The 24,265-nt window shown below is 44.1% G+C and overlaps 1 protein-coding gene across 1 annotated transcript in view; it reads left to right on the top strand.

Annotated features, from left to right (window-relative positions):
* SNTG2 (syntrophin gamma 2) overlaps positions 1-24,265 on the top strand; it is a 1,009,087-nt gene that overhangs the window by 835,017 nt on the left and 149,805 nt on the right. Inside the window, exon 14 of the mRNA XM_063915497.1 lies at positions 7,468-7,677. Within this exon, the coding sequence (XP_063771567.1) occupies positions 7,468-7,677 (210 nt within the window). The remainder of the gene's footprint in view (positions 1-7,467; positions 7,678-24,265) is intronic.

Genomic DNA, 24,265 nt, shown 5'->3' with positions numbered 1-24,265 from the left:
AAAGTGTGTTAAAAGATCAGTACATGTGAGAAGGCTCCATTAAGTACTTCTGTAAATAATTAAAAACATGGGGGGAGGGGAATCTATGATAGATATATTAGTGTAATAATATAATATCTAGTCATAAGCATAGTATCATCTCCGAAGAGTATTAATAACTCTTGGATCAAGAGGACGTTATGGGCTCATCTTTTACATGTAACTATACACTTTATGATATGTCCTAGTAGGTAGAGTCCACAATGTCTTCATACAGTGTCATACATCTTGGTTTTTTGACCTCACAGTTAAGATTAATCAACTAAAGGTGGTAACCTTTTATGTGTGATACATTAATAGGTGCTAAAGCCCACTACTTAGCCTCAAGTGGAAATAACCGAATGTGTATTCAAATAATAATTAAAATGTATTTGTTATAAACTGTTCCACATCTGAGGCTTGAAATCCCTCCTATCTCAAAAGGACAGGAAACGTCCCAGGTGAAATTCCACTGCAAAATAAGTTCTGCTCTTACACCAAGAAACGTATTTCTTCCTAATGCAGTAGTAATGTTTAGACATTACACCCTTCATGGCTTGGATCATAGTCGGGATAACTTTTTTAGGGATCCCTCTTATGGCTAGAATCAGCCATTCAACTTCCATGCCGTCAAACGTAGCCGTGGTAAGTCCTGATAGATGAACAGGCCCTGTTGCAGAAGATCCTCGCGAAGAGGTAGAGGCCACGGATCTTCGAATAGCATCTCCAGAAGGTCCGCGTACCAGGCCCTTTTTGGCCAGTCCTGAGCAATGAGTATTGCTTGAACCTTTTCGCTTTTCATTCTTTTGAGAATTCCTGGGATCAGAGGAAGTGGAGGAAAAACGTACACCATCTGATAGACCCATGGATTTGTCAGAGCATATACCGCCACTGCCTGTGGGTCTTTTGACCTGGAACAATACCGCTTGAGCTTCTTGTTGAGATGAGAGGCCATCATGTCGATTTTTGGATATCTCCACCAACATGTCAAGCACCTGAACACTTCCGAATGAAGGCCCCCCTCCCCTGGGTGCAAGTCGTGTCTGCTGAGGAAGTCTGCTTCCAAGTTGTCTACTCCCAGAATGAAGACTGCTGACAATGCCACAGCTGTTTTTTTATGCCCAGAGGAGAATTCTTGACACCTCTGACATCACTGCTCTGCTTTTCGTTTAGCCCTGTCGGTTTATGTATGTCACTGCTTTCACATTGTCTGACTAGACCTGAATGGCCCGATTGTGAAGAAGATATGAGACCTGCAGAAGGATGTTTTATATGGCCCTGAGTTACAGAATGTTGATTGGAAGGACGACTTCCTGACTTGACCATCTTCTTTGAAACTGCACCCCCTGGGTAACCGCTCCCAAACCTCTGAGGCTTTCATCCGTGGTTAACAGGATCCAGTTCTGAATTCTGATCCTGACAGAAGGGATATCCTGGTTTTTGGTGACACACGGATCCTCTGGTGCATGTGAAGATGCGATCCGGACCATTTGTCCGATAGATCAAGCTGGCAGGGTCTTGCGTGAAACGTTCCATATTGAAGCGCCTCGTAAGATGCCACCATTTTCCCCAGAAGGTGAATGCATAGATGCACCGATATTCAGGACATCCCGAACCATCGACTGGATTACCAATGCCTTTTCCAACGGATGGAACACTTTATGCGACTCCATGTCCAGTATCATTCCCAGGAATGGGAACCTCTGTGTTGGCTCTAGGTGAGATTTCAGAAGGTTCAGAATCCACCCTTGATCCTGGAGAAGTTTGGTTGAGAGGCCAATGCTATCCAGCAACCTATCCCTGGACGGCGCCTTTATCACTAGATCATCCAGGTACGGAATTATGTTCGCTCCCCGCTTGCAAAGGAGAAACATCATCTCTGCCATCACTTTGGTGAATACCCTCAGTGCTGTGGAGAGACCAAATGGCAGGGCCTGGAACTGGTAGTAACAGTCCTGCAGTACAAACCATCGATAAGCATGAGGAGGCGGCTAGATCGGAATGTGAAGATACGTATCCTTGATATCCAGAGACACAAGGAATTCCCCTTCCTCCGGACCTGAGATCACCGCTCTCAGAGACTCCATCTTGAACTTGAACACTCTTAAGAAAGGATTCAAGGACTTGAGGTTCAGAATTGGTTGTACCGAATCGTCCGGTTTGGGTACTACAAACAAGTTGGAATAGTACCAACTTGTGCAGATGAGGTGGAACTGGAACAATGAATTGAGTCTGTACCGGTTTTTGGAGGGCCTGCTGTAAAGTTATACTTGCTGGTAAGCTTGATTTTAAGAATCTGTGAAGTGGGAGGTCTTGGAACTCCAGTCTGTAGCCCTGGGATATAAGATCTATGACCCAGGGATCCAGGCACGAACTTGACCAGATGTGACTGAAGAATTTTAGTTGGGCTCCCACCTGACAGCCCTCCAGGCATCACGGTCCACAATCATGCTGAAGGCTTTGAGGAAACAGAGCTTGAGCTCTATTCCTGAGCACCTACAGTTGCTGTTTTGCATGGTTTCCCTTAAACTTGGCTGTCTGAAAGGACTGTAAATTTGAAGCTGAATAAGCTTTCCTGGCTGGCGGAGCTGCGGAAGGAAGATACGTAGACTTACCCACAGTAGCTTTGGAGATCCATTTGTCTAGTTTGTCTCCAAACAAGACAAAAAAACTAAATAACTGCTTGAAAGCGCCCAAGTAATAGACTATAAAATACCAAAATTTCCCTGATATGGCACGCAGCCGACAACACTAGGTGTGTGTTATATAGAGATTGCAAAAAACAGGGAAACGGCTGCGCAGTGTATCAGGGAAAAAATGAAAAGAGCCGACGTTTTGTTTAAAAATTAACACAATTTATTAACCATGAATACTGAATAAAAATATGCTTTTCATAAAACTAATAATTTAAAAGTTAGTAGTATGTATAACTGTATAAAGAAACACACCTTGATGAATATAGGTATCGTTGGAAATTTAGGAGCAGCTTATATAAGGAGACTTGTTGAAGATCCGTAATTACTCACAAGGTTTTCACTTGTGGATTCATTTGTATAGATGATAAATGAAAAACGTTCCCAAATAGTGCACAATGTGCCCGTCACAAAGCTGTGTTGCTGTAATGTATACCTCTCCTGTGGGCTGATCCGAGACCGGGCGTCCCCGGTTCTTGATCCTGCGTTGCCCACTCGTGCTATGCAGCAAGGAGATGGTAAAAGCCGCCGGGCTGATGTAGTACGTGAGACGGATGTAGCTGATAGGAGCCGCGTGCTGGTGTGTGCGGCTTGCGGGAACCGAAGTGCCGGTATGAAAGTCCGTTGGATCTTGGCAGATAGCTGCTGGTGTAGATACCTGGATCAAGGTGGATGATGAGGCGGGGTCCTAACGCATTTCGTCACGTATCACGTGACTTTTTCATTACAGCAACACAGCTTTGTGACGGGCACATTGTGCACTATTTGGGACCGTTTTTCATTTATCATCTATACAAATGAATCCACAAGTGAAAACCTTGTGAGTAATTACGGATCTTCAACAAGTCTCCTTATATAAGCTGCTCCTAAATTTCCTACGATACCTATATTCATCAAGGTGTGTTTCATTATACAGTTATACATACTACTAACTTTTAAATTATTAGTTTTATGAAAAGCATATTTTTATTCAGTATTCATGGTTAATAAATTGTGTTAATTTTTAAACAAAACGTCGGCTATTTTCATTTTTTCCCTGATACACTGCGCAGCCGTTTCCCTGTCTCCAAACAAGGCCTCTCCTGTGAATGGCAGGCCTTCCATGCCTTTCCTGGAGTCCGCATCAGTAGTCCACTCGTGTAGCCACAAGCCTCTGTGTGCTGACACTGCCATAGCGGTGGTGCATGCATTAAGCAAACCAATCTTTTTTATGGCTTCCAACATAAAGTTTGCAGAGTCCTGTATATGCTGCAGGAGTAAAACAACATCCCCCCTAGACAAGGAATCTATCCCCTCAATTAGGTTACCTAACCATTTAGCAATGGCTTTTGTGATCCACACATGTGCAATAGTGGGTCTTTGGGCCAACCAGTAGCGGATCTTGCCACGGGCAAGCAGGACTTTTGCCCGGGGCGCCGCCTTCCGGAGGGCGCCGCACCTCGGCAAGATCCGCTGCTGCTGTGCCCCCCGCTGCCGCTGCCCGCTGTCCCGCTGTGAAGGGAAACTAGACGCGTAGCGTCTAGTTTCCCTTCGTGGAGAGGACCTTTTCTGTAATGATGTGCGGTGCGCGTTGACATCATCGCGCACCGCACAGCAAAGGTCCTCTCCACGAGGGGAACTAGACGCATAGCATCTAGTTTTCCTTTGTGGAGAGGACCTTTGCTGTGCGGTGCGCGATGACGTTATCGCACATCGCACATCATTTCAGCGGCGCCCCCTATGGCCACCCGGGGCGCTAAAAGACCCTGATCCGGCCATGGGGCCAACCCAGCTGCTGTGAACAATGATTTGAGTGTAGTCTCAATTTTATGATCAGCCGTGTCTTTTAGGGAGGCTGCACCAGAGATAGGCAATACAATTTTACGTGACAGCCCAGAGACTGATGCGTCCACTATCGGTAAATTTTCCCATTTTTTCCTATCCTCTAGAGGAAAAGGAAAAGATGAGAGCAACCTTTTAGGGATCTGAAATTTCTTATCAGTATTAACCCACGGTTCTTCAAACAGGGTATTCAATTCCGTTGACGCAGGAAAAGTGACTGAGGACTTCTTATTTACATTAGAATAAGATTCCTCACACTCCTCTGACACCTTATCAGGAATTTGCAACACATCTCTGATAGCCTCTATAAGAGCCTCTATTCCATGTTTCAGAGTAGCATCCCCCCTCCAAATCCACCTCACCCTCCTCCATGTCTGACCCGTCAGCGTCAGAGTCAGACTGCAGGATATGGGCCAGAGATTGCAATTGTGGACAAATGGGAGAAGACTGAGATGCTGGTTTGGGGACTGGGTGTCTATTCATAAACTCATCCTCAGTCTGTCTTAAGTATTGCGTCTCTTTCTCATTGCGGGATAGCATTGTAGAAATATTGGAGATCATTCCCTAAATGGATTTTACCCACTCCGGTTCAGCCCCGCTATTCTGGGAAGGTGCACTGCACTGAGTACCCAGTAGTGAGCCCCCTGGTGAAGAACACTCCGCTGTACAAGAAACACACTCTTTGCCTGACATAATGTAAATGTGACAGCACACACACAGGAAAAGGTTAAGCACAATTAACCCACAAAGAGCTCTTCAGGGAGACACAGAGTTATTTGGAGCCAGCTCCCACTGCACCCTTATCGCTAATGCCAAGCTTAGCCGGGTTGCAGACTAAGTACCCTGATAGGGAACTTATTACAGTAATAATCGCTCCCCCCCTGCTTTGACCCCCTGGTACCGCTGAGGTAATATGGAGTCTCTCTGGAGGAGCTGCACATCTCTGTCAGTCAGCGTCTGTGTCCACTGCAGAGGGACAATGGCGCTGGTGAGCCACTGGATCCGCTCATAGTCCCTTCAATGGTGCGAGGTCTTCCTGCTTTTTTTTTATACTGGCTGAGGTGATCTGGTGCTTAAAGTGGAGAGAAAACCATTTTGAGGCTGTTTTTGCCAGTGTGGGTACTGTGTACAGTGTACTGATACACAGCTTTGTACTGTGTCTGGAGATGTATTCTGACACTGTAAGAAACCGTGCATCTCCGTACCCTCATGCCGCCATAATGGTTGGCAACCCGCTAGTCGGGACGCCGGCTTAGTACTCACCACTCTTCTTTCTTTTGGCTCTGTTAGGGGTGGCGGCGTGCTGTGGGAATGTATGCTCGCCGTGGTGGGACTTGCGAATAGTTTTCTTAGGAGTTCAGTGTCCTGTCAGCGGGGAACGGGACCATTAACCCTTAAAGAGGTTGGGCTGTTGCCCCCCCAAGTCCCACGAAGCAGCCAACCAGCCCTGCCTGAAAATAACAAACATATAAAATAAATGCAGAAAACTCTTCGGGAGCTTCCATAAGCATGACCGGCTCCTCTGCACACATTTTCTATACTGAGTCTGCTAGGAGGGACAAAGAGGGAGGAGCCAGCCCACACTATCAAATTCTTAAAGTACTTATGGAACCTGGTGGACCTGTCTATACCCCATGGTACTAAATGGAACCCCAGTATCCTCTAGGACGTAAGAGAAATTAATTTTAGTTTGTATTACTTTATATCAGAGGTTCTTAAACTCGGTCCTCGGGGGGCACACACAGTGCATGTTTTGCAGGTAACCCAGCAGGTGCACAGGTGTATTAATTACTCACTGACACATTTTAAAAGGTCCACAGGTGGAGCTAATTATTTCACCTGCGATTCTGTGAGGAGACCTGCAAAACATGCACTGTGTGTGCCCCCGAGGACCGAGTTTGAGAACCTCTGCTTTATATTATATATATTTGAAATGATGTTAAAAATTTAAATATGATGGTTATTATTATTATTGTTATTATTAATAATAATAATAATAATAATAATCATCATCATTAATATTTCTAGTTGCCCAAAGCAAATTTTCCACTGCAGCACGATTTGTCCAGCTCTGTGGTGTTTACAAAGCAGCAGTTTACAATGTAATTTAATGTGATGAGAAAGCAGATGACATCTACGCACTCACAATAGGCCTTGCTTTGTGTTCCACTTTACTGTTTACACTATTTCCACTCACAGTAGCGTTTAGAAGTGTGGCATTTAGAGGGGATTGCCAATTAGGGTGATGCAGAGTTTAGAAAACATGGTAGTCATTTTTATTATGCACACTGTCCACACAGTTAAAAGGTTAAAAAAAAAATTTGATCTTCGAAACACAAAAAGTATTTTAATAATGTTACATACAGTATGAAACATATTTTGCCAGGTGGTAAACTCTTGGTGACATTTCTATTGGGTGTGCAATTCTTAAGTACTAATTAGTTCAAGATCATGTAAAATGTATAAAATCTGAATATGAGAATACTTTAGGGCAATATATGGCATAATTTTATATTTGTTGAAAGATTTGAACTTTGAAAGACTTTACTGTTTTCATAATTTTTCTTTTTAATAATATATTGAGTTGACATTTAATATTAAACAATATAAAATGGTTGGTATATAGTGTATGCCTTGTAATGCTATATTTAATATTATATATGTTTGCTACTGAATTCAGTATATATTTATTTATTTGATTCAGCTCTGGTTTCGACAAATGATATTAGTGTTTGGAACTCTGCAGTTTTTTATAATAGTTTGAAGGGTAATAGTTACAAACATTAATTATGTTCTTAAGTTAGCACTTGAGTATATACAGTATATGTGTAGTTTGCATAATTTTATATCCGATTATTTTTTTACACATTAAAATTGTCTTAACAGCATAAGTTGTGCCTGTTGATGTTATCTAATTTCATGCTATATATTTTAGGTTTGGCCTGCTGATGAAATTTGGATTCAGGAAAATCTATATTTAAATATCAATCAAAGTGAAGAGTTTGAAGATCAGCGGCCATATTGTTTTAGCGTTTTGGTTGGCCATGGCAAAAGTCATTATTTCAGCACAGAGTTGGGCAGTGATTTGCCAGTATGGGAAAGGTCATTTCAAAAAGCAATCTTTATGGAAGTGCAAAGAGCAGGAGTAAGTATTGCTATACTCATCATACCAATTGTCACTACTATAGCACAAAGTCACCTATAATGGATAGAAACCCTTTAATCGTTCTATCCCTGTAGGAGAAACATGCTATATAAATAACCTTATTATTATTATTATTATTATTATTATATATGTGAAGACATTTGCTAGTTTTAAAACGCACTTTTATCCAAGTATTTAAAGATGTCGGTTATGATTTTATACAAAATGTAATTATACATTTTGACAACAGCAACTACAGTATCTAGTCACAATTGTAAAGGTAGATATTTATGTGTTCTATGATGAGGAATGTATAGTAATCTGTCGTCTCTAGTAGTCTGAGGTGATTCAAGTTTTGGAAGGTAGCAAAATTAAGGACAGTCACTTTAATAATGCTTAGATTTTTTTATGAAGACCCAATCAGCCAATCAGAAAAGCTGCGTATCAATATCATCAATGTACATTTTCCACCAATGGTTGAGCACTTGCATATGATATGCTGTACCTCTTGACAGGTGCATATGCATCTTTTATGTGGTCTTAGGCTCTGGCCACACATAGCAGCCATGCGGGTCCCGTTCAGCGGAACCCACATGGCCGGAAGGAGACTGCACATGGGCATAATATCCCCCACACATGTGCAGCAATCCTGCCACCGCCGGGGATGACAGGACGGCAGGATTTCAATGTTAACACATACATTTCAATGTATGTGTTCACACAGTGCGGCTGTGTTCTATTGAAATCCCGTGTTTCACTGACGGATCCCGCAGAACAGGATCCGTGTGAACACGAAAAAAAACCTCCCGGCTAAGCGGGTCCCGTTCACCCGGGCCCGCTTGACCGCTATGTGTGGCCAGAGCCTAACTGTACTTGGCCAATGCTTGCAAGCAACCTCCATTTTCTATTCCGTTTTGTAAGCATATGGAGCTAAAATCACAAAATGTGTCACAAATCTACATAGACATCCATGCAGAACAATATTTTGTACACATGTGCAGTACAATAAAACTCAGTTTGTGCATAAAAATGTGCTTATACTAAACTCTACAGCAACCCCTGAATGTGTAAATGTATGTGCTATTTTTATGGAATGTTCTGTAGCCAGTAAAGCTGTCAAATAAAATGAACATTTGCTTTTGTTCCAACTATAACAGACTAAGAAACCTCTGAAGAGTGAGAAATAAGTGTAAGGAAGGAAGTCTGTTTAACCAAAGAACCAACAAAGTCTCTTTAGAGTTTGATCAGATTCTTACACTAATTAAATATTTTGTTAAAGTGATAAACGATATCATGGTGGTGGCGGTGGGTCCCATTCTCCTTTTTGGGAAATGTCAAGAAATTAGAGTTCAAATTCTAAGAGCCCCCATGGAGCTTACAGAACTAGTCTCTGCGAACACTGAGCTGGAATGTAATTGTTTCCAAGAGAGGAATTACAAAGAGCCCATAATGACCAGTCATAATCAATGTACGGCACAAATAGCACTCTTCATTAAGGCAACATAATGAAAAACATTCACTTAATGAAAACATTCCTAATTAAGTAAGTACGCTAGAAGTTTGATTGTATGAAGGTGACTTGCAGGTAGTAGGATATAGTACATGCCATTATTTGTTGGGCACCACAAAGAGAAAGAGTCTGCAGCACCTTACAGACGGCATATACAGATGTAGCGCAATAACGTATGACCGGGTATAAAGGGCATAACATTACGAAACAAACAAGCTAGATAATTAACAAACCATTCTGCACAGCTGCTCCTTTCTGCCATTATGAATGTCTGCTGTTACCCAGTTTTGTTTTATCACTGTTATTTCCATTTGTAAAGTGCAATAGAATTTACTGCGCTAATAAGAAACTGTTAATGAATAAATAATATTTAGTCATAATAACATCAAAGTCAGTGCTGGCTGAAATCTGCACCCTAGATAACTAGCACAGTGATAAAGTAGCAGCCAATCAGCTCCTAACTTCCATGTCACAGGCTGTGTTTGAAAAATGACAGGAGCTGGTTGGCTGGTACTTTACCACCGTGCTATTTATCAGTCTCCAAGGCTTGACAAATGTGGACCAAAGTGAATAAAGCAAATGTACATCAGGGAAGAGAGCCATGCTCATGAAAGCTTACAATTTATAGGGGGTGGGAGCAGACATGGGTGACAAGACACGGTAAGTCAGTGTACAAGAACAGAAATGGTTGGCTTAGAATTACATTTGGTAAAGAAATAGGTTTGATGCATTACAGAGAGGTGGAGAGTCTGAGAGTGATAGAGATTGAGATCCATTGGTGGGGAGCTTCACTGGTGAAATCCTGGAGGCAGGAGTGGGAAGAGTTTAATAGTTCTAGAAAGTAAGGCTGTAGTCATTGGCAAAGCTAACTGGATGCCCGTCGTGTGGAGGGAGATGAGGTCCGTTATATAAGTAAAGAGGACTGCAAAGCAGTAAAGCAAAAAAAGCAAGTAAAAAGCAAGTAACAAACCACGTTGCCATGCAAGGGGAACAAATAAATTTATATTTTTTCTCTGCAGGGTAAATACTGGCTGCTTTTGGATGTAGCCCACAAATCTTACAAAACTTTATTTTTACACTGCAAATTAGATTTCAGTTTGAACAAACCCCACCCAAATCTAACTCTCTCTGTATAAGTTACATCTGCCTCACCTACGGTGCACCATAGTTTTACCCAGTTGCTCGCTTTTTTGCTTTACTTACACATCTGAATTAATGTGGGCGGTGACTCCCCCGTTATTAATACAAAACTCAATACATCAACTTTTTATCTGACAGCACAGTCACAAACACCAATTCAATAAAGAAGTTGTTCATGCACAACAACACTGCACATATTAGCACAATAACAACTATCTGTGCATGGTAATTACTGCAACTTCTACAGAATCTTCTTTTCAAGGCCTTCGAAGCAGGAAGTGAAAATAACTGTAGTAACCATAGCGATGACAAACAAATGCAACACAAATAAGGCCTTGGTCAGGGACTGGATTCATGACCAGCAGCAGCTCCTACCTCTTTTGTGTACTGGAGCTGCTGCTACCCATGCCAGTGAGGAGTAGGAGGTGTGGAGCCAGCCAGGTCCTGGCACCTGTGCAATGGATCTGGCAGGAACCGGAACCAGTGCATGTGTACAAGCAGCGGCTTGATTGCGCATGTGCAAAATCCCGTCTTCTATGAACTGTATTGGATGTAGCCCATAGAAGATGGCTAGGTCTGATGATCAGGCAGGGAGTGGCTTCCTACTGGAAGCATGCTCTCTGCTAATCGTAGCCCGGTCTGGCAGTCCCATTAGGGAGGAATCACTTTCCAATGGGATTGCCTGTCATGCAGGTGACTGGCAGGTAGCACTTCCAATAGGAAGTCACTGACAGCTGGATTACCACTCTGAACCCTTTACGTGTGTGTGTGCATATTATTATTATTACATTTTATTTATAGGGTGCCACAAGTGTGTTGCAGTGCCATACATTCGTCAGAGATTACAACAATACAGGGTACACAGAACTTAACATTACAGTAACAGAAAATTTTAAAAAGAACACAGTTAACAATTAGCAACTGAAATGAAAGGAAGCAAGGGTTAGTCGGCATCCAGGCAGCCATTGGAAGAGATAAACAGTAATGAGCGAGAGGAGATGCAGATATAAACATTCGCTACGTAGGAGAGAGCTGTAATGGAAGTGTGAGAGAAGAGGGGTGTGAGAACAGGAGGGAAGAGGGTCCTACTCCAAGGAGCTCACAATCTATTGGGTGGAAGGAGACAGACAGGTGTCATGAGGTGCGAGCAAGCGAAAGGCCTCCTGATGGTAGGAAGTAAGCAAGGCATAGATGGCCAAGGCATGAGGTAGTGGGTTGGGAGAGTGGACTCAAACTTTTGTTATGCAGAAGGGTACACTTTGATGAACAGGTGGGTTTTCATTGCCCGCTCGAAGCTTTGCAAAGTTGGGGAGAGTCTAATAGAGTGAGGGAGCACATTCAAATGAAGGGGGGCAGCATGGGTAAAATCTTGGATTCGTGCATGGGATGCAGTGACCAGGGTGGAGGAGAGGTGATGGTCATTGGCCGACTGTAGTGGGTGGGAGGGAGTATGTAGGGAGATGAGGGTGGAGATGTAGGGAGCAGTGGAGTTAGAGAGGGCCTTGTACGTGAGGGTGAGGAATTTGAAGAGGATTCTGTAGGGGAATGGGAACCAGTGCAGGTTTTATCAAAGGGAAGTGGCAGATGTGGAATGGTGGGAGAGGAAGATAAGTTGAGCTGTGGAGTTTAAAACAGATTTGATTGGAGAAAGATGGAATCATGGGAAGCCAGTGAGGAGAATGTTGCAATAGTCGAGCCATGAGATGACCATTGAGTGGATAATCAGTTTAATCACACTTTGGGAGAGGAAAGGCCTGATCCAAGCTATGTTGCATAGCTGGAACTGACAGGATTGAGCAGACACTGAATGTGGGGGGGGGGTAAAGGAGATGGAGGAGTCAAGAGTGATGCCCAAGCAGTGGAGTTGGAGAACAGGGAGGATGATGGTGTTGTCAACAGTGACAGACATATTAGTGAGGGTGGAAACCCTGGATGGGGAAAAGATGATGAGGATGGAAGGGGGTGAGCTGGAGCCAGAGGCAGACACCAATAAGGAAAGGTTAGTGAGGTAAGAGGTGAACCAGACAAGGACAGTGCTAAAGAATCCAATGGTCTGGAGGATCTGAAGAAAGAGAGGATGATCCACAGTGTCAAAGGCAGCAGGAGGATGAGCAGAGAGAAGTGACCCCTGGATTTGGCCAAAAGTTGGACATTGGTGACTTTGACAAGGGCAGTTTCAGTGGAGTGTAGGGTGCGAAAGCCAGATTGAAGAGGATCAAGGATGGATTTGTCATAGAAGTAGCTGGTTATCCGGCTGCATAGCAACCTTTTAAGTAATTTGGAGGCAAATGGGAGAAGAGAGATGTGGCAGAAGCTAGCAGGTGATGAAGGGTCAAGGTTGTTTGTCTGTTTTTTAAATAGCTGAGACAAGAACATGTTTGAATGGCGAGGGACAGATGCCTTAGAGAGTGATAGGTTGAAGAGATGAGCAAGTTGGGGGCAGGCAGTGGGGTAGAGGAAGTGGAGAAGCCAGGAAGGGAGGGGGGGCCAGGGGGCAGATGGAGGGGAGAGAGGATAAGATGAGGGAGTGGACTTCCTTTCTGTGGTGGGGCGGAAGGAACACAAGGTGGGATGGCTGGGGTGAGAGGATGGCACGGTCTGCCACTTTTGGCAGACTATGCAGGACTGCTGGAAAGGGGATAGGATGAAGAAGAGAAGGAGCCTCACTTCCTCCCCATACCCGGAAATTGCCAGCTCCCCAGCTAAATACACCCTCGTGACTGCGGCCTTGGTGAGTGCAATATGCTTCAGACTGGCATCTCTCGCTGCTGCAGAAGCATGTAATGGCAGTGGATGTTGGAAGAGCACTGATAAGAGGTGGTCCTTGGCTTCACCTATTTGATTCTACCCACTGGCACAGGTGGCATGGCTGGGCTGGGTTGTGCCCCCCTTTTGGATGGCGCCCCTGGCAAGGGCTATCCTGGCCAATGGGTCATGCGCCCCTTGTCATGCGTATGTTTGGGTCAAAAACCCCAATATTGCCCATTCTGGAGTGAAGGGTATAAAATCAACAAGTTTAGCCTTCACATAGCAGCGGATTAGATGGCAGAAGTATTGAATAATTGGACAAGCCCCAAGGAATTGATATGTGTCCACCTTCACTTGATGGCATTTCAGGTACAAATGGGTCTTAGGGGTTCCCATATGGAAACATCTTAGTAAAGAGAGATAAGTATTGTTATATATGTTTAGGAAGAGTTCAGTGTACATATTAGCTGGTAATGGTCTCCGAGAAAACAAAAGGGGCATTTTCCAAAATAGGTATAGCTAAATTAGGAAACTAGACTAAAGGGGGGTACACACGGAGAGATCCGTGCTTAATTTCTAAGCATTAGAAATTAAGCACGGATCTCTTCGTGTGTATATTCCACAGCGATAGCAATGTACGGCCCATTTATATATATATATATATATATATATATATATATATACGTAGAATTTCGGCGGCACTCAGGAGAATAAACCACACAGACGCAGCCACTTAGAGCAAGCCAACGTTTCAATGCTGTCGCATTTTCGTCAGGGCATTAACAAAATATAAAAACACTCACCATTATATGTGCTCCCCTCACCATCAAAGTCCGCGCCGCCGGCTCCACTTCCGGTAGGCTGACGCTTTCCAATGACGTCACCCAGTGCGCCCATCACCATGGAGACAGTTGATACACTGATAGAATACGATACAATATGCAGCACAGTCATGTAATCCTGCACAGCTTTTCTACTTTACAAAATGCATATATATTGCTTAATAAATACACAGAGACAATATAGAACATGCTCAGAAAGTTTAAAGAAAGCTATTGAAACCTGATTGTTCATTTAACCCCCGAGGATTTAAAGCGTCCAATAGAAATATCCACCTAGCTTCACGTTGTAACAGCATCTTTGATCTATTTCCTCCCCTTGTTAATGGGGGTATATGGTCAATGATTTTGTGTTTAAGGGAGGTCGGTGAATGGCCAGCTGTGGCGAAATGTCTCGCCACTGGTTGTTCACTATTCCCAGACAAGACTGCTTCCCGAATAGCATACCTATGCTGACCCATGCGCACTTTGAATGCACATTCTGTTTTACCTATATAGTATTTGCCACAGGGGCAAATCAGGACATATATAACAAATTTTGACATGCACGATAATATGTGCCTAATTTTAAAGATTTTTCCTGTGTAAGGATTTTTTATGGTGTCCCCGGTTAACATGTATCCACATGTGACACAACCTGTGCACTTTAAGCATCCATTTTTAGGTACTCCCAAAAAGGTGGCAGTTGGTTTTTTATCAAAATTTGTAATATCACTATGTACAATATAATCACGTAGGTTTTTACCTCTCGAATAGCTACACATAATTTGTTTATTATGTATGCTAGGCAGATCTTTGTCCGTCGTTACTATTGGCCAATTCGATCGAATTGCCTTCCTGATTTTATTACTAGCAACATTATAACGATTGGGCCATATAATCTTATTAGCTGTAGACTTCTTGGATTTAGATTTAAGTGTTACTGATCTGGGGATTGACATAACTTTTTGTTTCAAGTTTAACAGTGCCTGTTTTTTGTACCCCCTTGCCACAAATTTGTTGATCATAAGATCTAGTTGGGGAGATACGTCATTCTCATCACTGCAGATACGTCTCACACGTAAAAACTGTGAGAAGGGTAGACCTTTTTGTATATTTACCGGATGATGACTCGTGGCACTTAGTAGTGTATTGCGATCTGTAGGCTTTACAAATAAGGATGTTTTTAATAGAGATGAGCGGGTTCGGTTTCTTTGAATCCGAACCCGCACGAACTTCACTTTTTTTTTCACGGGTCCGAGCGACTCGGATCTTCCCGCCTTGCTCGGTTAACCCGAGCGCGCCCGAACGTCATCATGACGCTGTCGGATTCTCGCGAGGCTCGGATTCTATCGCGAGACTCGGATTCTATATAAGGAGCCGCGCGTCGCCGCCATTTTCACACGTGCATTGAGATTGATAGGGAGAGGACGTGGCTGGCGTCCTCTCCATTTAGATTAGATTTAGAAGAGAGAGAGAGAGAGAGATTGCTGTGATACTGTAGATTAGAAGAGAGTGCAGAGTGCAGACAGAGTTTAGTGACTGACGACCACAGTGACCAGTGACCACCAGAGACAGTGCAGTTGTTTGTTTTATTTAATATATCCGTTCTCTGCCTGAAAAAAACGATACACAGTCACACAGTGACTCAGTCTGTGTGCACTGCTCAGCCCAGTGTGCTGCACATCAATGTATTGTATATAAAGCTTATAATTGTGGGGGAGACTGGGGAGCACTGCAGGTTGTTATAGCAGGAGCCAGGAGTACATGATAAATAATATTATATTAAAATTAAACAGTGCACACTTTTGCTGCAGGAGTGCCACTGCCAGTGTGACTAGTGGTGACCAGTGCCTGACCACCAGTATATTAGTAGTATTGTATACTATCTCTTTATCAACCAGTCTATATTAGCAGCAGACACAGTACAGTGCGGTAGTTCACGGCTGTGGCTACCTCTGTGTCGGCACTCGGCAGGCAGTCCGTCCATCCATAATTGTATTATAATATATACCACCTAACCGTGGTTTTTTTTTCGTTCTTTATACCGTCGTCATACTAGTTGTTACGAGTATACTACTATCTCTTTATCAACCAGTGTACAGTGCGGTAGTTCACGGCTGTGGCTACCTCTGTGTCGGAACTCGGCAGGCAGTCCGTCCATCCATAATTGTATTATAATATATACCACCTAACCGTGGTTTTTTTTTCGTTCTTTATACCGTCGTCATACTAGTTGTTAGTAGTATACTACTATCTCTTTATCAACCAGTGTACAGTGCGGTAGTTCACGGCTGTGGCTACCTCTGTGTCGGCACTCGGCAGGCAGTCCGTCCAACCATAATTGTATTATATACCACCTAACCGTGGTTTTTTTTTCATTCTTTATACCGTCGTCATACTAGTTGTTACGAGTATACTACTATCTCTTTATCAACCAGTGTACAGTGCGGTAGTTCACGGCTGTGGCTACCTCTGTGTCGGCACTCGGCAGGCAGTCCGTCCAACCATAATTGTATTATATACCACCTAACCGTGTTTTTTTTTTCATTCTTTATACCGTCGTCATACTAGTTGTTACGAGTATACTACTATCTCTTTATCAACCAGTGTACAGTGCGGTAGTTCACGGCTGTGGCTACCTCTGTGTCGGCACTCGGCAGCCCGTCCATAATTGTATATACCAGTGACCTAACCGTGGTTTTTTTTTCTTTCTTTATACATACATACTAGTTACGAGTATACTATCTCTTTATCAACCAGTCTATATATTAGCAGCAGACACAGTACAGTGCGGTAGTTCACGGCTGTGGCTACCTCTGTGTCGGCACTCGGCAGCCCGTCCATAATTGTATATACCACCTAACCGTGGTTTTTTTTTCTTTCTTTATACATACATACTAGTTACGAGTATACTATCTCTTTATCAACCAGTCTATATATTAGCAGCAGACACAGTACAGTGCGGTAGTTCACGGCTGTGGCTACCTCTGTGTCGGCACTCCGCAGCCCGTCCATAATTGTATATACCAGTGACCTAACCGTGGTTTTTTTTTCTTTCTTTATACATACATACTAGTTACGAGTATACTATCTCTTTATCAACCAGTCTATATATTAGCAGCAGACACAGTACAGTGCGGTAGTTCACGGCTGTGGCTACCTCTGTGTCGGCACTCGGCAGCCCGTCCATAATTGTATATACCAGTGACCTAACCGTGGTTTTTTTTTCTTTCTTTATACATACATACTAGTTACGAGTATACTATCTCTTTATCAACCAGTCTATATATTAGCAGCAGACACAGTACAGTGCGGTAGTTCACGGCTGTGGCTACCTCTGTGTCGGCACTCGGCAGCCCGTCCATAATTGTATATACCAGTGACCTAACCGTGGTTTTTTTTTCTTTCTTTATACATACATACTAGTTACGAGTATACTATCTCTTTATCAACCAGTCTATATATTAGCAGCAGACACAGTACAGTGCGGTAGTTCACGGCTGTGGCTACCTCTGTGTCGGCACTCGGCAGCCCGTCCATAATTGTATATACCACCTAACCGTGGTTTTTTTTTCTTTCTTTATACATACATACTAGTTACGAGTATACTATCTCTTTATCAACCAGTCTATATATTAGCAGCAGACACAGTACAGTGCGGTAGTTCACGGCTGTGGCTACCTCTGTGTCGGCACTCGGCAGCCCGTCCATAATTGTATATACCAGTGACCTAACCGTGGTTTTTTTTTCTTTCTTTATACATACATACTAGTTACGAGTATACTATCTCTTTATCAACCAGTCTATATATTAGCAGCAGACACAGTACAGTGCGGTAGTTCACGGCTGTGGCTACCTCTGTGTCGGCTCTCGGCAGCCCGTCCATAATTGTATACTAGTATCCAATCCATCCATCTGCATTGTTTACCTGAGGTGCCTTTTAGTTGTGCCTATTAAAATATGGAGAACAAAAATGTTGAGGTTCCAAAATTAGGGAAAGATCAAGATCCACTTCCACCTCGTGCTGAAGCTGCTGCCACTAGTCATGGCCGAGACGATGAAATGCCAGCAACGTCGTCTGCCAAGGCCGATGCCCAATGGCATAGTACAGAGCATGTCAAAACCAAAACACCAAATATCAGTAAAAAAAGGACTCCAAAACCTAAAATAAAATTGTCGGAGGAGAAGCGTAAACTTGCCAATATGCCATTTACCACACGGAGTGGCAAGGAACGGCTGAGGCCCTGGCCTATGTTCATGGCTAGTGGTTCAGCTTCACATGAGGATGGAAGCACTCAGCCTCTCGCTAGAAAACTGAAAAGACTCAAGCTGGCAAAAGCACCGCAAAGAACTGTGCGTTCTTTGAAATCCCAAATCCACAAGGAGAGTCCAATTGTGTCGGTTGCGATGCCTGACCTTCCCAACACTGGACGTGAAGAGCATGCGCCTTCCACCATTTGCACGCCCCCTGCAAGTGCTGGAAGGAGCACCCGCAGTCCAGTTCCTGATAGTCAGATTGAAGATGTCAGTGTTGAAGTACACCAGGATGAGGAGGATATGGGTGTTGCTGGCGCTGGGGAGGAAATTGACCAGGAGGATTCTGATGGTGAGGTGGTTTGTTTAAGTCAGGCACCCGGGGAGACACCTGTTGTCCGTGGGAGGAATATGGCCGTTGACATGCCAGGTGAAAATACCAAAAAAATCAGCTCTTCGGTGTGGAGGTATTTCACCAGAAATGCGGACAACAGGTGTCAAGCCGTGTGTTCCCTTTGTCAAGCTGTAATAAGTAGGGGTAAGGACGTTAACCACCTCGGAACATCCTCCCTTATACGTCACCTGCAGCGCATTCATAATAAGTCAGTGACAAGTTCAAAAACTTTGGGTGACAGCGGAAGCAGTCCACTGACCAGTAAATCCCTTCCTCTTGTAACCAAGCTCACGCAAACCACCCCACCAACTCCCTCAGTGTCAATTTCCTCCTTCCCCAGGAATGCCAATAGTCCTGCAGGCCATGTCACTGGCAAGTCTGACGAGTCCTCTCCTGCCTGGGATTCCTCCGATGCATCCTTGCGTGTAACGCCTACTGCTGCTGGCGCTGCTGTTGTTGCCGCTGGGAGTCGATGGTCATCCCAGAGGGGAAGTCGTAAGCCCACTTGTACTACTTCCAGTAAGCAATTGACTGTTCAACAGTCCTTTGCGAGGAAGATGAAATATCACAGCAGTCATCCTACTGCAAAGCGGATAACTGAGTCCTTGACAACTATGTTGGTGTTAGACGTGCGTCCGGTATCCGCCGTTAGTTCACAGGGAACTAGACAATTTATTGAGGCAGTGTGCCCCCGTTACCAAATACCATCTAGGTTCCACTTCTCTAGGCAGGCGATACCGAGAATGTACACGGACGTCAGAAAAAGACTCACCAGTGTCCTAAAAAATGCAGTTGTACCCAATGTCCACTTAACCACGGACATGTGGACAAGTGGAGCAGGGCAGGGTCAGGACTATATGACTGTGACAGCCCACTGGGTAGATGTATGGACTCCCGCCGCAAGAACAGCAGCGGCGGCACCAGTAGCAGCATCTCGCAAACGCCAACTCTTTCCTAGGCAGGCTACGCTTTGTATCACCGCTTTCCAGAATACGCACACAGCTGAAAACCTCTTACGGCAACTGAGGAAGATCATCGCGGAATGGCTTACCCCAATTGGACTCTCCTGTGGATTTGTGGCATCGGACAACGCCAGCAATATTGTGTGTGCATTAAATATGGGCAAATTCCAGCACGTCCCATGTTTTGCACATACCTTGAATTTGGTGGTGCAGAATTTTTTTAAAAACGACAGGGGCGTGCAAGAGATGCTGTCGGTGGCCAGAAAAATTGCGGGACACTTTCGGCGTACAGGCACCACGTACAGAAGACTGGAGCACCACCAAAAACTACTGAACCTGCCCTGCCATCATCTGAAGCAAGAAGTGGTAACGAGGTGGAATTCAACCCTCTATATGCTTCAGAGGTTGGAGGAGCAGCAAAAGGCCATTCAAGCCTATACAATTGAGCACGATATAGGAGATGGAATGCACCTGTCTCAAGTGCAGTGGAGAATGATTTCAACGTTGTGCAAGGTTCTGATGCCCTTTGAACTTGCCACACGTGAAGTCAGTTCAGACACTGCCAGCCTGAGTCAGGTCATTCCCCTCATCAGGCTTTTGCAGAAGAAGCTGGAGGCATTGAAGAAGGAGCTAAAAGGGAGCGATTCCGCTAGGCATGTGGGACTTGTGGATGCAGCCCTTAATTCGCTTAACAAGGATTCACGGGTGGTCAATCTGTTGAAATCAGAGCACTACATTTTGGCCACCGTGCTCGATCCTAGATTTAAAGCTTACCTTGGATCTCTCTTTCCGGCAGACACAGGTCTGCTGGGGTTGAAAGACCTGCTGGTGACAAAATTGTCAAGTCAAGCGGAACGCGACCTGTCAACATCTCCTCCTTCACATTCTCCCGCAACTGGGGGTGCGAGGAAAAGGCTCAGAATTCCGAGCCCACCCGCTGGCGGTGATGCAGGGCAGTCTGGAGCGACTGCTGATGCTGACATCTGGTCCGGACTGAAGGACCTGACAACGATTACGGACATGTCGTCTACTGTCACTGCATATGATTCTCTCAACATTGATAGAATGGTGGAGGATTATATGAGTGACCGCATCCAAGTAGGCACGTCACACAGTCCGTACTTATACTGGCAGGAAAAAGAGGCAATTTGGAGGCCCTTGCACAAACTGGCTTTATTCTACCTAAGTTGCCCTCCCACAAGTGTGTACTCCGAAAGAGTGTTTAGTGCCGCCGCTCACCTTGTCAGCAATCGGCGTACGAGGTTACATCCAGAAAATGTGGAGAAGATGATGTTCATTAAAATGAATTATAATCAATTCCTCCGCGGAGACATTGACCAGCAGCAATTGCCTCCACAAAGTACACAGGGAGCTGAGATGGTGGATTCCAGTGGGGACGAATTGATAATCTGTGAGGAGGGGGATGTACACGGTGATATATCGGAGGGTGAAGATGAGGTGGACATCTTGCCTCTGTAGAGCCAGTTTGTGCAAGGAGAGATTAATTGCTTCTTTTTTGGGGGGGGGTCCAAACCAACCCGTCATATCAGTCACAGTCGTGTGGCAGACCCTGTCACTGAAATGATGGGTTGGTTAAAGTGTGCATGTCCTGTTTTGTTTATACAACATAAGGGTGGGTGGGAGGGCCCAAGGATAATTCCATCTTGCACCTCTTTTTTCTTTTCTTTTTCTTTGCATCATGTGCTGATTGGGGAGGGTTTTTTGGAAGGGACATCCTGCGTGACACTGCAGTGCCACTCCTAAATGGGCCCGGTGTTTGTGTCGGCCACTAGGGTCGCTAATCTTACTCACACAGCTACCTCATTGCGCCTCTTTTTTTCTTTGCGTCATGTGCTGTTTGGGGAGGGTTTTTTGGAAGGGACATCCTGCGTGACACTGCAGTGCCACTCCTAGATGGGCCCGGTGTTTGTGTCGGCCACTAGGGTCGCTAATCTTACTCACACAGCTACCTCATTGCGCCTCTTTTTTTCTTTGCGTCATGTGCTGTTTGGGGAGGGTTTTTTGGAAGGGACATCCTGCGTGACACTGCAGTGCCACTCCTAGATGGGCCCGGTGTTTGTGTCGGCCACTAGGGTCGCTAATCTTACTCACACAGTCAGCTACCTCATTGCGCCTCTTTTTTTCTTTGCGTCATGTGCTGTTTGGGGAGGGTTTTTTGGAAGGGCCATCCTGCGTGACACTGCAGTGCCACTCCTAGATGGGCCCGGTGTTTGTGTCGGCCACTAGGGTCGCTAATCTTACTCACACAGTCAGCTACCTCATTGCGCCTCTTTTTTTCTTTGCGTCATGTGCTGTTTGGGGAGGGTTTTTTGGAAGGGCCATCCTGCGTGACACTGCAGTGCCACTCCTAGATGGGCCCGGTGTTTGTGTCGGCCACTAGGGTCGCTAATCTTACTCACACAGCTACCTCATTGCGCCTCTTTTTTTCTTTGCGTCATGTGCTGTTTGGGGAGGGTTTTTTGGAAGGGACATCCTGCGTGACACTGCAGTGCCACTCCTAGATGGGCCCGGTGTTTGTGTCGGCCACTAGGGTCGCTTATCTTACTCACACAGCGACCTCGGTGCAAATTTTAGGACTAAAAATAATATTGTGAGGTGTGAGGTATTCAGAATAGACTGAAAATGAGTGTAAATTATGGTTTTTGAGGTTAATAATACTTTGGGATCAAAATGACCCCCAAATTCTATGATTTAAGCTGTTTTTTAGTGTTTTTGGAAAAAAACACCCGAATCCAAAACACACCCGAATCCGACAAAAATAATTCGGTGAGGTTTTGCCAAAACGCGTTCGAACCCAAAACACGGCCGCGGAACCGAACCCAAAACCAAAACACAAAACCCGAAAAATTTCAGGCGCTCATCTCTAGTTTTTAACCCAGTATCGGTTTTAATGATTCTCACGTCCAAAAATTAAATTGAAACTTTATCCGTTTTATAGGTAAGTTTCACCGGGCTATTACTCATATTGTGTTTTTGAATAATCTTATCAAATGTCTCCTCATCCCCCCTCCATAGGAGCAACATATCATCTATGAAGCGGGTGTAATATATGATATTCTGCTGAACAGCAGGATCTGCAAAAAAGATATCCCGTTCAACAGATATCATATAAGCATTAGCGTATACCGGAGCTACCGATGCTCCCATTGCACACCCGGAGACTTGGAGATAATATCTCCCATCAAAGTAAAAATAATTTTTACTCAATACCATCTCAAGGAGCGCACAGAAGAAATTCACATTAGGTCCCTTGTACCAAATATTATCTGTAATTAATCTTCTGGTAGCCGCTATACCCTCACCATGAGGGATACACGTATATAGCGACGTGACATCTATGCTACACAATATGCAATCAGAGGGAATGTCTTCCAAATCAGATAATTGCAACAAAAGATCAGTAGTGTCCTTCAGGACATGAACCGACTTTTGTACACATGGTTGAAGATAAGTGTCTAAAAAGATAGATACTGGTTGGAAGATAGACCCCCTCGCCGAAATAATCGGTCTACCGGGGGGATGCAATAAATCTTTATGCACTTTCGGCAGCGTGTATAACAAGGGTTTTATAGGAAACTCGGTTTTTAACACATTAGCAACTTCACTGGATACAATCCCAATTTGAACAGCATCATACAATAGATCCAGAGCTTTTTTGTATTCAGTTGTCGGATCACACGGCAATAAACGATATACCTTGTCATCGGACAACTGACGCATTATCTCACTCCTGTTATCTGATTACAGGAGTGAGATAATGCGTCAGTTGTCCGATGACAAGGTATATCGTTTATTGCCGTGTGATCCGACAACTGAATACAAAAAAGCTCTGGATCTATTGTTGTATGATGCTGTTCAAATTGGGATTGTATCCAGTGAAGTTGCTAATGTGTTAAAAACCGAGTTTCCTATAAAACCCTTGTTATACACGCTGCCAAAAGTGCATAAAGATTTATTGCATCCCCCCGGTAGACCGATTATTTCGGCGAGGGGGTCTATCTTCCAACCAGTATCTATCTTTTTAGACACTTATCTTCAACCATGTGTACAAAAGTCGGTTCATGTCCTGAAGGAAATTACTGATCTTTTGTTGCAATTATCTGATTTGGAAGACATTCCCTCTGATTGCATATTGTGTAGCATAGATGTCACGTCGCTATATACGTGTATCCCTCATGGTGAGGGTATAGCGGCTACCAGAAGATTAATTACAGATAATATTTGGTACAAGGGACCTAATGTGAATTTCTTCTGTGCGCTCCTTGAGATGGTATTGAGTAAAAATTATTTTTACTTTGATGGGAGATATTATCTCCAAGTCTCCGGGTGTGCAATGGGAGCATCGGTAGCTCCGGCATACGCTAATGCTTATATGATATCTGTTGAACGGGATATCTTTTTTGCAGATCCTGCTGTTCAGCAGAATATCATATATTACACCCGCTTCATAGATGATATGTTGCTCCTATGGAGGGGGGATGAGGAGACATTTGATAAGATTATTCAAAAACACAATATGAGTAATAGCCCGGTGAAACTTACCTATAAAACGGATAAAGTTTCAATTTAATTTTTGGACGTGAGAATCATTAAAACCGATACTGGGTTAAAAACATCCTTATTTGTAAAGCCTACAGATCGCAATACACTACTAAGTGCCACGAGTCATCATCCGGTAAATATACAAAAAGGTCTACCCTTCTCACAGTTTTTACGTGTGAGACGTATCTGCAGTGAT

The sequence above is a fragment of the Pseudophryne corroboree genome, chromosome 4 (assembly GCF_028390025.1).
Source record: "Pseudophryne corroboree isolate aPseCor3 chromosome 4, aPseCor3.hap2, whole genome shotgun sequence".
Classification (NCBI taxonomy): domain Eukaryota; kingdom Metazoa; phylum Chordata; class Amphibia; order Anura; family Myobatrachidae; genus Pseudophryne; species Pseudophryne corroboree.
The sequence above is the reverse complement of the archived record's forward strand: the minus strand, read 5'-3'. Positions and strand labels throughout refer to the sequence as shown.